Raw genomic sequence first — 16,245 nt, forward strand, 5'->3', positions numbered from 1 at the left:
ATTCTATTCACTTTGGCATTCTGGTCATATAAACGAATAGCAATAAATATCATCATTACTGATACAGTTCAAATACCACATATCATATTAACACAATATTTGACAAAGCTCTTGAATGAGAGCCTCTCACTCAAATTGCATTTAACTGTCATTGTATACAGTTACTGTAGCTAATAGACGGCAGCTAATCTGCTTCTTCAATTTGCAATGGAGTGGTTTACCGCGATTAACTGCCTGATAACTAAATAGTAAAGTTGAACTATTTAAAGGGGATGTAGTGCCCTGGGAAAATTTTAATATTCCATCATTTATCCATAAACGCATACCTTTTGTATTCATATCATGCCACTTCGTGTAATTACACACAAGAAAATGAGAGAAATTTGGCTCGATTGTCAAGCTAAAACGACCGGCGCCCGAGATCTGGCCGATTGTGTGCGTGACGTCACGTCAAGTGACAAGAGTGCCACCGGACACTAGGGGGCAGCGTTCAGAATTGACAGTGACAGTTTCTTCAACAAGGTTAAGGGTCATTACTTTTATAGTGAATGGCAGCGATGATGGCAGACAATTTCGTTTCTAGTTCCAGCGACGAATCTGACGTAGAATGTTCATCTAATGGTGATGAGGAGAGTTACAAAGCTATAAATGATGTTTTAGGTTACCAATTTGAGCCCAAACGAACGCCAACGCAGCGTACTGAAGCGGTCATTGAGGAGAGCAGTAACACTGATGAAACATCGGCAGCAGATCGTGTGGGAAACACCGAATGGTTTGTGTTGCCTTTCTTTTTGTGAAGCTGATACATGACCGCAAATTAAAGTAATATATAGAATGATTATCATTTATTGTGCTATCATAGGTTTTCGCTTTGCCAACTGTTACGTGCCAAAGATGGCTCGCGAAAGGCGTAACATAAAACAATCCACACAAATGGACAAGTGGACACAAATTTATTTACACAATAATCAAACTCGCAATGAATATGTACAAAATGCCGAGGAAGCGTGACTTCAGGGTAAGCCCAGGCCAAAACAACAAACAAAAACAACTACACTTAAACCCCACCCGCTAACTAAGCCCTGATCATGTAAAAGGAACAAAGAAAAGACAGCTTCTAACCTAACTTCCTACTCTATACAAAACAGGAGAAAACGGGTTGAACAGAAATGGCGACTTACCCTTATTTGCTTCAGTGCTCTTATTTACAGTGGTGAACAAAAACGATCCAATAACGAATAAACACAAAAGACCTCACCGAAAAAGCGGGAGTGTATCAAACTAGCGATCAAAATGCAAACGAGCGTGAATGGCGAGCAAACAGCTAGCGAGGAGGAACGCGACAGAATACTGCCAAATTGCGACCTCATAGAATGTTGACAGCGGCAAGTTTATGAAGCTTGGCGCCTTTTTCTTGGCCAATCAGCTGCGGCGACGGTCCGTCCTGCGTCGATCAGCTTCCGTCACAGTGGGAGGGGAAGCAGCCAGCTGGTGGAGGCGACGATCAGCTGACTGGAAAAATCTCAGAAATTAACTGTTAAACGGCCAGGGGCCGTCACACCCCCCACCTTAAAAACAAACCTATACCCTGGACAAAATACCTGTGCGTAATACCTGGGCATAAGGGTCCTATGATACAGGGGCGTAAGCCCGGGAAAGTGCATCAGCGATCACATTGTCAGTACCTTTTTTGTGACGAATGTCCAGGTTGAAGTCCTGGACCAAAACGGACCACCGCATTAGCCGTTGGTTGTTGTTCCGCATTTGTCGGAGGAACACCAAGGGGTTGTGGTCAGTATACACCGCGATCGGTAGCGGGCTCGAACCTAAGTAAACCTCAAAATGTTGAAGCGCCAATAACAATGATAGGGCCTCCTTCTCAATAGTGCTATAATTAACCTGGTAGGCACTGAACTTTTTCGAAAAATAGCAAATGGGATGCTCAATACCTTCTGTGTCGTCCTGCAGCAATACCGCACCTGCTCCACTATCGCTTGCGTCGACTTAGAGTTTAAACGGATGAGAAAAGTTTGGAGCGGCCAACACAGGGGTGCTGCAAAGGAGAGCCTTACAAGAAGAAAACGCATGTTGGCAGGCGGGTGACCAAATGAACGGCACTTTAGTGCTAGTCAAACTAGTGAGGGGGGCCACCACATCGGCGAAATTACGGCAAAACCCACGATAATATCCTGCCATCCCCAAAAAACGTCGCAACTCCCGCCGGGTAGTTGGCGTCGGATATTTTAGAATGGCCTGAACCTTTTCCTCAATAGGACGAACCTGGCCCTGTCCCACCTGCTTTCCCAAATAGGTAACTGTGGCCTTCCCGAATTCACACTTAGCAAGATTTAAAGTAAGATTAGCCCCCTTTAAACGGTCAAAAACTTTCTCGAGCACCTGAAGGTGTGCAGACCAAGTGTCCGTGTAGACCACCACATCATCAAGGTACACCTGGCAGTTATCCATGCCCCCCAACACGAGGTGCATCAGCCGCTGGAAGGTGGCAGGGGCGTTTCGAAGGCCAAAGGGCATGACTGTATACTGTAAAAACGCGTCAGGCGTGACAAAAGCAGAGATTTCGTAGGCTCTAGGAGTCAATGGAACTTGCCAGTAACCTTTTAACAAGTCTAATTTTGTGACAAATGTCGCTGCACCAACCCTGTCAACACAATCCTCCATACGAGGCAAGGGGTACGAATCTGCTTTTGTAACGCTGTTTACTTTCCTAAAATCTGTGCAAAAACGTTTGGTATCATCGGGTTTCGGAACTAAGAGGCATGGGGAGCTCCATGCACTAGAACTAGGGACAGCTAAACCATTTTCTAAAAGATATTGTACCTCTTTCTGGAAGAGAGCACGTTTTGTGGGGTTCACCCTGTACGCATGCTGCTTAATCGGCGCGTGGCCATCTACATCGACGTCATGGGCTATCACAGAGGTTCGCGAAGGGGTATCTGAAAACAGACATAGGAATTTAGTGATCAAGTGCATAACGTCTTGTTGGGCAGAAGCACTTAAATGTGGAAGTTGTCCCTGTAAGTCGGCTAAGTACTCAGAATTGTTCAAACGGGAACATGGTGGTCCAATTTCCTGTAGGCCGTCATTCTCAAGAGCATAAGGCACAGGAGTTACCTGTGCCACCGTACAGACACTAGTAGGCCCATCATGGTCTTGTTCATGGCAATGATAAGCTTTTAGCATGTTTATATGACAAACCCGTGTTTTGCGCCGCCGATCTGGAGTACGTAGCACGTAGTCGGTGTCACTCAGCCTCTGTTCTACCACGTAGGGTCCACTGAACTTAGCCTGGAGAGCAGAGGTTGTAAGAGGAAGAAATGCTAAAACTTTATCACCGGCCCGAAAAAATCTTTCTCGCGATCGTTTATCATAATATCGTTTCATCTTTTTCTGGGAAGCAGCCAGCGCATCCCGTCCTGCTCCCCAGGCCTGATGCAATTTTTCTCTAAAACGACTAATATATTCGAGGACACTAGTGGAGGGACTTTTAGTCCCCGAAAGGAACTGTTCTTTCAACGCACGAAGTGGACCACGAACAGTGTGGCCAAACACTAACTCAGCAGGGCTAAAACCAGTAGATTCATGAACGCTTTCGCGGGCCGCTAATAAGAGGAAGGGCAAACCTTCATCCCAGTCCCTACCGGTCTCTAGACAATATTTCCTCATCATACTTTTTAAAGTTTGATGAAAACGTTCCACAGCCCCCTGAGACTGGGGGTGATAGGCGCTAGAAGTTTTATGCCTAATGGCTAATGAAGCCAGCACTTGAGCAAATAATTTGGACTTAAAATTTGTCCCTTGGTCAGACTGAATATATTTTGGCAACCCAAAAATGGAAAAGAATCCTATGAGCCCCTTAGTCACTGCTTTTGCCTTCAAGGTGCGCAAAGGAATAGCTTCGGGAAACCGAGTGGCCGCGCACATTAATGTTAGCAAGTATTGGTGGCCCGCCTTTGTTTTAGGAAGGGGACCTACACAGTCAATGATGAGGGTTTCAAACGGCTCCCCCATGATGGGAATGGGCTGCAAGGGAGCAGGAGGAAAAACTTGGTTGGGCCTCCCACTAAGTTGGCACACATGACACGAGCGGCAAAACTTAATAATACTAGATTTCAACCCAGGCCAAAAAAAATAACGCAGTATCCGGTCATACATTTTACGAATCCCCAAATGACCAGAGACTGTGTCGTGAGCGAGGCGAAGGACCTGGGTACGAAATTGCTGCGGTACGACCACTTGCTGTACAGAGTTCCACCCCAAGTCGCCTACCGAAGGTGGGAACCAGCTACGAATTAAAACATTATTTACCAATTTGTATGCGGGTGAACCGTCAGACTGTGGCAAGGCAGCAGCTTTCAAATACGAGTTTAGGCTTGGGTCACCTTGCTGAGCCCTAATTAAAGTCTCACGGTCCACTTCGAATTTTAACTCAGCTCCAGCAGGTGGCAGCTTAACACTTTCTACTGTCTTTGTAGATCTCTTGGGCACTGTCTGAGTCCCCTCCACACATAGGAAGGTGTCCTCTAATGACTCAGCGTCAGCCATTTTACGTGCTTGTGCTCTGGTCACTACACATGACGGAAATAATTTTTGCATGTCCTCAGAAATGGACAGCACCGACTCACATATAGGGTCGTCGCTCACTTCTAGTGTTGGAAAAACTTTTTCGCCCGCCAGATCGTTTCCCAATATTAGGTGAATACCGGCAATAGGTAGCTGCCCACGCACAGCGACCTTTACTGGGCCAACAACCAGCGGACAATTCAAGTATATTTTATGCAATGGTGCCCGAAACGGGACCATTTTAACACCCCATACTAATGTGTCTCTTCCACAAAATGACGAATCCGAAAAAGGCAAAATGGACTCTAATACGAAGGACTGGCTTGCACCAGTATCACGCAGAATTGTGATAGTCACTGGATTGCTGTCATCAGCTGACAAAGATGCCTGGCCTTCAAAAGTGAATGGCCTGTAAGACTGCTCAATTTCACTAATTTTAACCCCCTTTGCTGCTAGATTGTGCGGTGCAGAAGATGGTTTGACACAACCGACGGATTTGGGCGGACTAGGAGTCCGACGTTGTTCCTTCCTTTGCAGGACAGGGCAGTCAGCAATTCTATGGCCTTTTAGGTGGCAGTAAAAACACTCCCCGTTAAAAGGAGACACTGAACTAGGCCGCGGCAAACCACTAGGCGGCACTTTTTGTCTTTTTAACGCGGAGTTAACCGAAACTCTATCGTGGCGATCAGCAGACCGCACGCCCCTATGAGTCAACACGAACTCATCTGCCATAACGGCAGCCTTCGACACGGAGTCCACCTATTGTTCATTTAAATACATGACTAAATTTTCGGACAGACACGATTTAAATTCCTCCAGGAGGAATAGTTCGCGCAGCTGCTCAAATGTGCAAACTTTGCTCGCCATACACCAACGATCTAACAGTACAGCCTTCTCACGAGCGAATTCTACAAACGTTTGAGTAGGCGTCTTTTTACACTCCCGAAATTTCTGGCGGTATGCTTCAGGGACAAGCTCATATGCCTTTAATATCGCAGCTCTCACAATGTCATAGTCCATGCTTTCGTCCATGGAGAGACACGAACACACCTCCTGCGCCTTCCCTACTAATTTACATTGGAGCAAAATGCTCCACCAATTTTACGGCCAAGCGAGAGCTGAGGCGATGCGCTCAAAGGCGTTAAAATACGAGTCGACCTCACTCTCGCGAAACGTCAGAACCAAAGCAATGAACTTACTTGCGTCAACTGGGTTCGGCTGCATCATGGGTGCATGCGGGGCTAAGGGGGTGGATGTGGATGGGGTCCGCTCCAGCTCCAAGGCCCTGATGCGCAGATGCATGAGCTCCACCTCCCGAGTTTTCATCTGGAGCTCCACCTCACGAAGTCGAAGGGCCAGCTGTAAGTCTCCCCCGTCCACCCCTGCCTGGAGTAACGCCGCCGGATCGGCGGCTGGCGGCGGGTCCGCGGCGGAGTCATCCGCGCCCGCTTGGGATCGTGAGCTGGCAGCAGCCGCGCCCACGTCCCCCTCGACAGGCGTAGCCACACCCATGTGCACTAGACGCTCCGACAAACAGGCCTTTATTTCTTTCTTACGCGCGTTTAATGGTACAGGAACGTCAAATAAGCTTGCTACCAACAGTAGGTCGGCTTTACTGCAGCGATCTAATTTCTCGATGGACGGAAAACGCGCAAACTCGTCCATGTCGAAGGTGGCGGACATAATACTGTGGAAGCTGACTTACACAACCGGGAAGAAGCGAACAAAAAAAATTTAAAAATACCACGGCCAAACGAGCACGGGCATCGCACACTGCGAGGTCAAAAAATAAACAAAAAGCGAACACAAAACACCACGGCCAAAAGAGCACGGGTAACGCACAATACGAGGGATCCAAAAATGACCCAAACGAAAAGAACACAAAACACCACGGCCAAAAGAGCACGGGTACAATCACTGCGAGAGGTCCCGGGTCCGACTCCCGGACGAGCCCCCAATTTTATGTTACGTGCCAAAGATGGCTCGCGAAAGGCGTAACATAAAACAATCCACACAAATGGACAAGTGGACACAAATTTATTTACACAATAATCAAACTCGCAATGAATATGTACAAAATGCCGAGGAAGCGTGACTTCAGGGTAAGCCCAGGCCAAAACAACAAACAAAAGCAACTACACTTAAACCCCACCCGCTAACTAAGCCCTGATCATGTAAAAGGAACAAAGAAAAGACAGCTTCTAACCTAACTTCCTACTCTATACAAAACAGGAGAAAACGGGTTGAACAGAAATGGCGACTTACCCTTACTTGCTTCAGTGCTCTTATTTACAGTGGTGAACAAAAACGATCCAATAACGAATAAACACAAAAGACCTCACCGAAAAAGCGGGAGTGTATCAAACTAGCGATCAAAATGCAAACGAGCGTGAATGGCGAGCAAACAGCTAGCGAGGAGGAACGCGACAGAATACTGCCAAATTGCGACCTCATAGAATGTTGACAGCGGCAGGTTTATGAAGCTTGGCGCCTTTTTCTTGGCCAATCAGCTGCGGCGACGTCGTTGGTCCGTCCTGCGTCGATCAGCTTCCGCCACAGTGGGAGGGGAAGCAGCCAGCTGGTGGAGGCGACGATCAGCTGACTGGAAAAATCTCAGAAATTAACTGTTAAACGGCCAGGGGCCGTCACACCAACAGACACAAATATGAATGGGATTAAAGGATTTGTTCTATATATTTTACGATCGATAATAAGTACATTACATGGTAAAACACAGGCCAATTAACATAGGACTACACAGCTGACAGCTTTTCTATGATCACTAACATCAGTATATTGTGATAAGTAGAGCTGGGAATCTCTGGGCACCTAACGATTCGATTACGATTCAGAGGCTCCGATTCGATTATAAAACGATTATTGATGCACTCCCCTCCTTTTTTTTTTCTCTCTTTTTTTTTTGTTTTTTAATGTTTTGTACATTAGTTCCAAAATTGTTCAAAAATACTCTCAGGCTAAACCACACTACTATTTCAGTATCAAGTTAACATATAGCAGTAAACAAATATACAAAAATAACATTAAATAAAAAACTCCAGTCCCCATTCTGTATCAGCAGCTTTAAACTACATTCAATTAATTTAATGTTGTGAATCAACCGTTAAATTTGTTAAAATTGCTCCCGTTATTCCATAATTTCCCTTTTGTCTACTTTCGACATGTGAAAGTTTTAAAACTATTTTAAAGATATTCAAGTCAATATTTTACCGATTTAGGAGTATTTTAGATAAAAAGTTAATTAGGTTTGCTTGGAAGGTTCGCTACAACAGCCTTTCAGGGAAGTGTACTGCTTTAAGATGGCGGCCGTTTATAACTCCCCCATCTAGCTTTTTGTAGATGTGCTGCTAACACGACCAAATCTATATATGCATCTAATCCTATATAAATGATATCGACCGTAACACTATATGGATGTAAATGTAGCAGCTTTTCGGCAGCAGTCAGGTATGTTGTTGTGTTTTTTTATCTCGTTGCATGAGTTGAGCTAGAGCCGTGAGTTGAGCATTGGCATTACCCGAGGGGCCGGGTAATGGGAAGCATGATGTTTAGTTACTCTCGCTCCGTTCCGTCCCGAAGACCGCGCGGCGCGCTGAGTGTTGTGTACTTCCGCTTTACTTCGCATATTTCAATAATCGGAATTTGGATGTTTGTGAATCGTTCTTGAATCTTCCACGGCCGAATCGCGAATAATCTAAGAATCGGAAATTTTGAACACCTCTAGTGATAAGGCTTACACATGATAGGGTTAGGGTTAGGTGTAGGCAGTCTACAATTTCCCATCAAATTTGTTATTGTACAGTGCTATATTTCACGTATTACTCATAATTGGTTGTCGGTGCCTGGAAAGTTATAATTATTAGGCAGCTTGGCTAATCACTGAAAATGTCGTATGAATAGAAAACATTCATTTCTATTTTAGTCTATGGACTTTATGATTCTAATTCACCAGTGTGATGGTAAATATTTAAATGCATTAATTTATTCACTACTTTGGTTAAAAAAAACAACTATATTCTCAGAGCCTGGCAAATAACTTATTTTCTTGTTTTATTAGTATCTGTGTTAATACCTGTATTTTTCATAATTTGTCTTATACATTTATGTATGTTTACAATTACAGCATCATCAAAGTGTATCAGGCCGAAAATGTACTGGAATATCTAAGATTTTTATGATTACATCAGAATTTAGTCAATTTATCAATTTACAGGTGCACATGTTCCAACTGTGTGGCCATGGACACTCAGATCGAGAGTCGCTGCTGCATGGAGAGACCTCAGATCCTCACAAAGATGGAGGAGTATCGGGACCAGACAGATTCAGCATTGTCCTGCATGACGGAGCACCCTGGATTTACTGCTAACTGTCTGAACCCGTGGGTACTTGAGGTGGCGTACCTGCAGTACAGACAACAGGACGAGGAAACACTGGAACTTGCACAAAATGAGTAGGTGAACATACAAAAAAATAGTATTTGCATGCTTTATAGCTTGATTTATGAACGATCGGATTGATCATGAACTATCATTTTGAGACACTTGGGCAGTTCATTTGCTGATATCCTATGTCAAAGTTGAAAAAGCAAAACAAACCGATTTGACATAATCACTGAATAAAGAACCATTGTTTTGCATTGATATGTAGATCTGCATTGATGTATTTAATATTGCATAAAAAAAACCATTGCATTCATACAATCACAGATATGCCACTCTTTTTCAGGATATACAGACACACAGCTTATCGGCAGCTGGTCAGATGGTGTTGGGGAATCGTTGGACGTAATAACAGAGTGACGTTACCTTCATGCTGTGTGAGCAAAATAAGAAACACCTTCCCAAATGCAGAGGGAGTGTACACAGGCTTTAGGTTGCCAGTTTTGTGAAATCACATTTTGTAAATTGTACAAGAAAAACTACATGTATATTAGAAATTACAATGTGAAGAACAACCTGTAATTCAAATAATAATTCATGCCTCTTTTACTGGCATATTTATGTTGTACAGGAATAATGGAGAAATTATGAATAAATATGTCAATAAACTTACACATGGCGTCTCTTAATCACTTACGATTTCTCATAGAACACATTTAATACTGGAATATATTTCCATAAATCATGCTTAACTGAATGTTTTCAAGGTTATGTATATGGCAAATACATGAACAAAAACATTTTTTTTTATTATGATGTCATGTAACAAGTTTTGAGTTGAGTGATTGGTTGTTTTTTATCTGGATGTTCAAACTGTGAACTCATTGGCAGAGGCTGGTCTTCTCTAACTTCACAGATGGAGTTGCGCAGTGTATCAGGATTATTGGAAAAAGACTGAATAATACTGTTCATCAACTTGTAAGCATACTTGTGTGTAGGTGCCGTTTTCACAGGTTTCACAGTGTGATGTCCACTCTTAAACTTTAGAAAAATCACCTGGTATTGGGGCAGCCCATCCACCGTTACAGCCTGGAGTCTCGATACGTTTTCGTTGTGGTGCATAGCTGCCAAGTATGTTCTGGCCATCGGACTAAGCCATCCAAAGTGGGTGTGCTTTGGTGCAAAACAGATGACCAAACTGTGGAAAGCTTCCAACGATGATGTCTGAAATTTTGGCGAGAGGTTCTGTACATCTGTGACCACGTTTTTTGATGTAATTATGTCTGATAAGAGTGTGCTGGCGACGCTTCCTGGCAGAAGCCACGCCTTGTCGCGGTCATACAACAGGTCATCATGGTCACAGTATGGGAAAAGCTCTGACTCATGCTCATGAATATCATTCACATGGTTGTCAAGAGCCAACCACAATGCTCGAAGGTGCTCTTTCCTGTTTTCCTGTGGAGCTTTTGCAGCAACATAGTACATGTGGTTTATGATGGATCTAGTCCACATCCTGACCTCTTCATGTTTTACTTTTTCCAGCTTCTTCCGTAGACCTTTAGCCGTGTGCCAGGTGTCGTTGTAGTGCTCCATATCTTTGCACTTTGGGTTGTTAACCCTGATGTCATCACTGATAAAAGCAGCAATAGACTTGTGCCTATCCGTGACAATGCTTTTTACGGTCAATCCCTCGGACTCTGTTATGAAAGACATGGCACGTTTAAATCCAAGCAGTTCACAAGCATTGCAACTACCTGTCTCATTGCTTTGAATAAGTTGTAGGTCGACAATTTTCTTGGTGCTTTGCTCCAAAATTGTATACGTGCCATACTTCGCAGAGTATCCCGGGCTATCGTTGCGGCAGTCACCAGCAATATGGATGCCTCCCTCAATCTCACGGACTTCCTCAACAACAGTGGCCTGCTCCTCCTTCCATGCACTAATCACTGCAGGAATTACATAGTTATTTTGATGCCTTTGGTAGGTGCTTCTGCTGTATGTTTGAACTCCAAGGATATTGAGCATTCTCAACACCTGACTGATCTGTCCACCACTAAGGAGAACAGATGCAGAGAGCATCAAGTTGCCTAGAGGCATATGATTCTTCATGGGTTGACTGTCCCATGTACGCTTGAAGCTACACTCTTGGCACTTGTGGTGTATTCGAACCAGCGTACCAAGCTTGCAGTCAACAATATGACCACGACTTTGCCCACAACAGATGGGACAAACCTCAAAAAGCTGAAGAAGATGACTGTGGAAAACAATGAACTTCAGTTCGGAGGCAGGATCCATTGTTTTGTGCTCATCCAGTTCATCAGGCATGTCCTGTTGCTGTGTTTCCAGTTCTCTTTCATCCTCACTAATTGAGATCTCAGACGGATAGTATTCCAGGTCTTTTGAGTGCTCTTTAACAGTATAAGGGATTGGCGACAATTTGATGGGACTCATGACTGGCATCTTTCTGGGAGTGCTGATATGAAAACAACCAGGTTCTGTTTGTGTACCAAAATTCTTCTTCACTTTGGTGGTGTTGGTCCCGATTGAATGTTTGCTTGATTTTCCGAACGTGACCTGTGTGCCTTTAGACCTAACAGAAATTCTGTCTGTCTGACAAGCTGAAGACACAGCGTTTGACTCTTCAACTTGAGGCTCATCCTAGTCATTGGTTTCTGTGTCATTGATGCATTCAGTGGAATCATGCAGCAACTCAAAAACATGATGAATTTGTGGTTTAGATCTTGCTTGTACAGTTAAAATAACACAAAACGTGCATGGGCAATACACTTTCAACCTAATTTAAAGATTTTAAAATGACTTTTTAACAGTAATCTGTTGACATATTGACAGTTAAACACACATTTTGATTTAAATACATGTACTGATATACATTCTTACAAATCAGAAAAAAAAAAAAATATTTTTCGTGTGTTGGATGAGATCTGTACAGGGTCTGACAATTTGACGAGTATTGTATGAGGTGAATGATAGAGAAAACAGCCAAAACGGTTCACGGAGGAATAGTATTTTAGACAATTCAGTGATTGTTCATCAAATGTAGAAAAAAATCTGATAGTGTTGTTTCTGTTAAACGGCACGAAAAAAAGACATTTTCTCAAACCGCATTAGGTCTATGCAGAGGCGTAGCAAGGGTCCCCGGGGGCCCCAGGCAACAAGCAACATGGGGCACTTCAAGCGTGTGCATGTGAAAACATTTTTAAAAATCGGAAAATTGCCGTTTACGGGCGAAACGGAAAATTTTTCGGGGCCGTTTGACACAAAGCCACAGTCACACGAAAATTCCGGACGTGTCGATACCTGAACGGTGCCGATCGGTGTAATGGTTCGGGCTGCGCGGCGCGCCGAAAAAACACGGAGAATAAGATGATTAAATAATAATAAAGTTGAGGAATAACAGTATCTGGCTTTGCTAAAATTGGCAAAGACTAGATAATAAATAATAATAATAAAGTTGAGGAATAACATTATCTGGCTTTGCCAAAAAGGCAAAGACCAGACAGTGCAGTAAAGCTGCGTGTGCTAAATCTGTTGGCCCTATGGGCCCCCTGCTTGCAATTGCCTAGTTTTCGTGACGCCCTGGGTCTATGCACTCACTAACATAATTGAAATCTTCATATGTCATGGGCAGATTACATATTCATTCATTCATTCATTTTCCATCAAATTATCAATCACAACAGCCAATAAATATAATTATTAGTGGTGTACTGCCCTGCAATGCTGTAAAATATTATAATTGCTTTTATTTATAATTTATTCATGTGTCCAATGCGTGATATGTTTTTTATAATAGAAGAGTACTCACTCTGGCCATTTCCAGCTTAGCAACTACTCTCCTTTGCTTTCCATGGGATGGTGAGGTGGTATCATCAGTGGCAGTCTTCGTCCTCTTTCTTGGTGTCTTGGGACATTTAGGTGGCTGTGCGTGTATGGTGGGCACCGCATCTGCTTTGAGCAGCAAGTTTTTAGCAAAACCTAAGTTCACTTGTCCATAATTCGAGAAGCTTTCAGGGGTAAAATGCGCACCACACAAAACCGTGCAGGAGGCTGGGTCTGCAAAATTAGCCCTCTTAGCACGGACGAAGGTTACCCATTGTCTGCGTTGTCCAGCTCTTTTTTTCGCGTTCGGGAACTCATGGACACTATATTTCGATAAATAGCTATTTGTACACCACATAGCACAGCAGTTTTGAACCATTTTTGTGATGTTTTCGCCAAACAAACCCCAACGCTACTCTGTCGTCGTTAAAAAACAATGGCACCTGGCTCCGCCTCGACTTTCATTCACTTGTCGTGACGTCGCCGCCCCATTCGGCTGTTTCCGGAACACTTTCGGGAATGTTCGTCATTTTCGATCTATTTTCGATAATTGCTCATTAATGTGATTGATTTTTTTGATAACTTTATCAATATTTGTTATCTTGGCACATAACGGTTCTATTGATGTCTCACACCCCCTTTGCCGCTACATCCCCTTTAAATTTATAATTCACATAAATAGGCAGGGGAATAACAAACATCAACACGGGGAAAAACGGACAACAAGGATGGGCAGTTTATCTGGCACTAACCTGCAAAGCAGATGGGAATACATAATTTCGCCTGTCGACTGTACGATTGGCAGTTTGGTACACACACCATAATATTGATGCTGCATTCATGTGTTGTTGGAGTAATCGATAAAATTATTCTCTATGACATTGTATCTATAAAAAGCGCAAGTCACTCAATTTGTGATGTATCGTTGGAGCATTAAAATAGGCTACTCTTCTTTGTAGCAAGTTAGCAACATTGTTTTTATCCCACATTATGACTTTACAACACATCAGAATGATTTTCCACCTCAGATCACCCGATACACTTGAACACAGCATATCTCCCGATGGTGCTTTGTAGAAGTATCAGTTCATATGCCTATCACAACCAAAGTTACGTACATAAATTACCATATTCTCCTAATAAATAAAACATATCAAAGAAACCGCAATGGGATTATAGCAAACTTTCGTGTGATACATTAAAACTATTCAGACCATAAAGACGCTCAGATTCCTATTCTCTGTGTTTAAGCAGCTGAACAGGACAGGTAAAAAATTTAAAAAATTTAAAAAATAAAAATATTGATTTAGAAACACTTAATTCTTTTCATTTTTAACATTGTCACATTCTGAGATGATTGATTTATGGCTAGCAAGGAATCGTAGTGTGACTGACAGTTTTTGTTTTGCACTGATAGGCTTTCTCATTTTTGTGTCCTGACGAATTAATGGCTCCACCACCCAGAGCTGACAGCTGAATTCTTTAACATCCATATTTAAAAGATCTCGGAAATGATTCCTATCATTGTTGGATGGAATAATGAAAAGAAAGTAAGAAGTGTTTAATAAAACCCAGATATTCGAAGATCTTGTTGATCTTCATGCGTGAACTTAATTGTTGTTGTGTGATTACATATTTACGACAGAAGAAGTGAAGACAAAGAAAAGATGTGGTTCATTGGCTATTTCAAGACATTTCTTTTTGTGTTGCTGGTGTAGCATCTACAATTCCAAAAACGTATTATTTCCTCCTCATATTTATACAACATGACGGCAGCTACAAGCAGTTAGCAAACGATGTTTGGCGAATTGGTTTTACCGCAAGTTGAGTTTGAAGGGTGAAAAGGACATCCACCTTTCACCAATGAACGAGTCCATAGTCTTCTTCTCTTCTTTTAGGAGCTTTCCAGTGGTGGGTGGTAACCAGGGTGAAAGTGGCCCGGAACGGTCCGTAACGCCGTTTCAATATTAGATTCGGGGGCGGAACTGTGCTTTCATCCCAAAAATATGATGGCAACTGTCAAACCTCCATTTAAAAAAAACAAACAAAAAAACTGCCAGGCTACCACACACACACATACACACACACACACACACATACACGCACCCCCCCTCCACACACACACACATTTCCAAAAAGAAAATAATTTACTAAAGTCAGATTTACATCCACGAGAGTTAACAACAAGCCTAATAAAGTGCTTGTGTAGATACACCAGTTTCCATCAACTGTATATTTATTATTCATTTATTTCGCGCAGTTCTACAGAGTTGTCTCAGCCTGTGTATTTGAGTCCGATGAGACCGTCGACTCACGTCGATGTGCACGCAGCGAGCCACCCTGATCAATCCTAGTTGTCCGTTCAATTGGCTGACATACTGACATGTGATCAGCATGGATAGTTTACTCTGATTGGTTAAAATGCACGTTGCTGGGGAACAAGAAAAGAAAAAAAAAATCAGCGTGTTAAATTAATGCAATAAAAAAGTGCAATGCAAAGAGTGAAAAGGCTTATTTTATTTTATTTGCTCTGATGGGGAGGTTAAAAAAAAATAGAAAAATGTCATTGCATGTTCCTATAAATTAATTTAAAGGGGAAGTTCAGATGTTTTGACATAAAGCATAAAGTGCGTGTGACAGCATGAAATAAAAAATCTTAAATAGCATTATTATGTGAATTAGAATCGTATTTTGAGACGATTCGACTATATACAACAATTTGGCAAAGCGAAGATGACAAGAAATTAGTCTTCTAATCTGCCGTTTAGCTACGCCTACCATTACACGGCTCTAGCGTCCCAAACAGGAGGATGACGTCGGCAGGAGAATGGTTTCATCTGATTTAGACTTCAGCCCATTGAGGGGGAATTATTCATGACGAGGAAAATGTGACGAAGAGAGCCGCAAAATTCCATTGTTTCAGTCTCTCTACTCCAATATTTTTTACAGGATATTCTTTTTATTTAAGTATGTTTCCCAAATAGCTAAATAATTGGTATGGTCAGTCTTGTGCTAAACGGAATATGAAATATTACAAATGCATTTATTCAGTACGACAGAGCAAAATTACTGCATAATGGGCAAACCTTCCGACCGGTATTTTATGCCACCGGAGTTCGTCCGGCTTTTGTCATTTCCCTGCCCCCGCTTCGGAGACGGAGGAAACTGCGTAAACAATGGCGCGCTGGCATTCTCTGTGAACAAACCGGCCGACGTCAAAGCGGGGAGCTGCTTGTAGCCAAGCTGAGGAAAGCACATTCTCGGCGGGCACGCAAAAATGGACACAGCGGGCTGGATCGGCCAGTCAAACCAGCTGACGTCATAGCGGGGGTGTGCTCGTTGCCAAGCCGAGGAAAGCACATTCTCGGCGGGCATGCAAAGAAAACTGGATCGGCCAACCTAACTGGCCGACTTCAAAGCGGGGGTC

The 16,245-nt window shown here is 43.0% G+C and overlaps 1 protein-coding gene across 1 annotated transcript; it reads left to right on the forward strand.

Annotated features, from left to right (window-relative positions):
* The first annotated feature begins 560 nt into the window (after nt 1-560).
* Nucleotides 561-9,549, forward strand: LOC130931275 (P2X purinoceptor 7-like). Its single transcript, XM_057859925.1, has 3 exons — nt 561-772; nt 8,813-9,049; nt 9,325-9,549. The coding sequence occupies exons 1-3, from the start codon at nt 561-563 to the stop codon at nt 9,485-9,487; spliced, it is 612 nt and encodes a 203-aa protein (XP_057715908.1). The 3' UTR covers nt 9,488-9,549.
* Nucleotides 9,550-16,245: the final 6,696 nt, after the last annotated feature.

This window comes from Corythoichthys intestinalis, chromosome 15 (genome assembly GCF_030265065.1).
Source record: "Corythoichthys intestinalis isolate RoL2023-P3 chromosome 15, ASM3026506v1, whole genome shotgun sequence".
NCBI lineage: Eukaryota > Metazoa > Chordata > Actinopteri > Syngnathiformes > Syngnathidae > Corythoichthys > Corythoichthys intestinalis.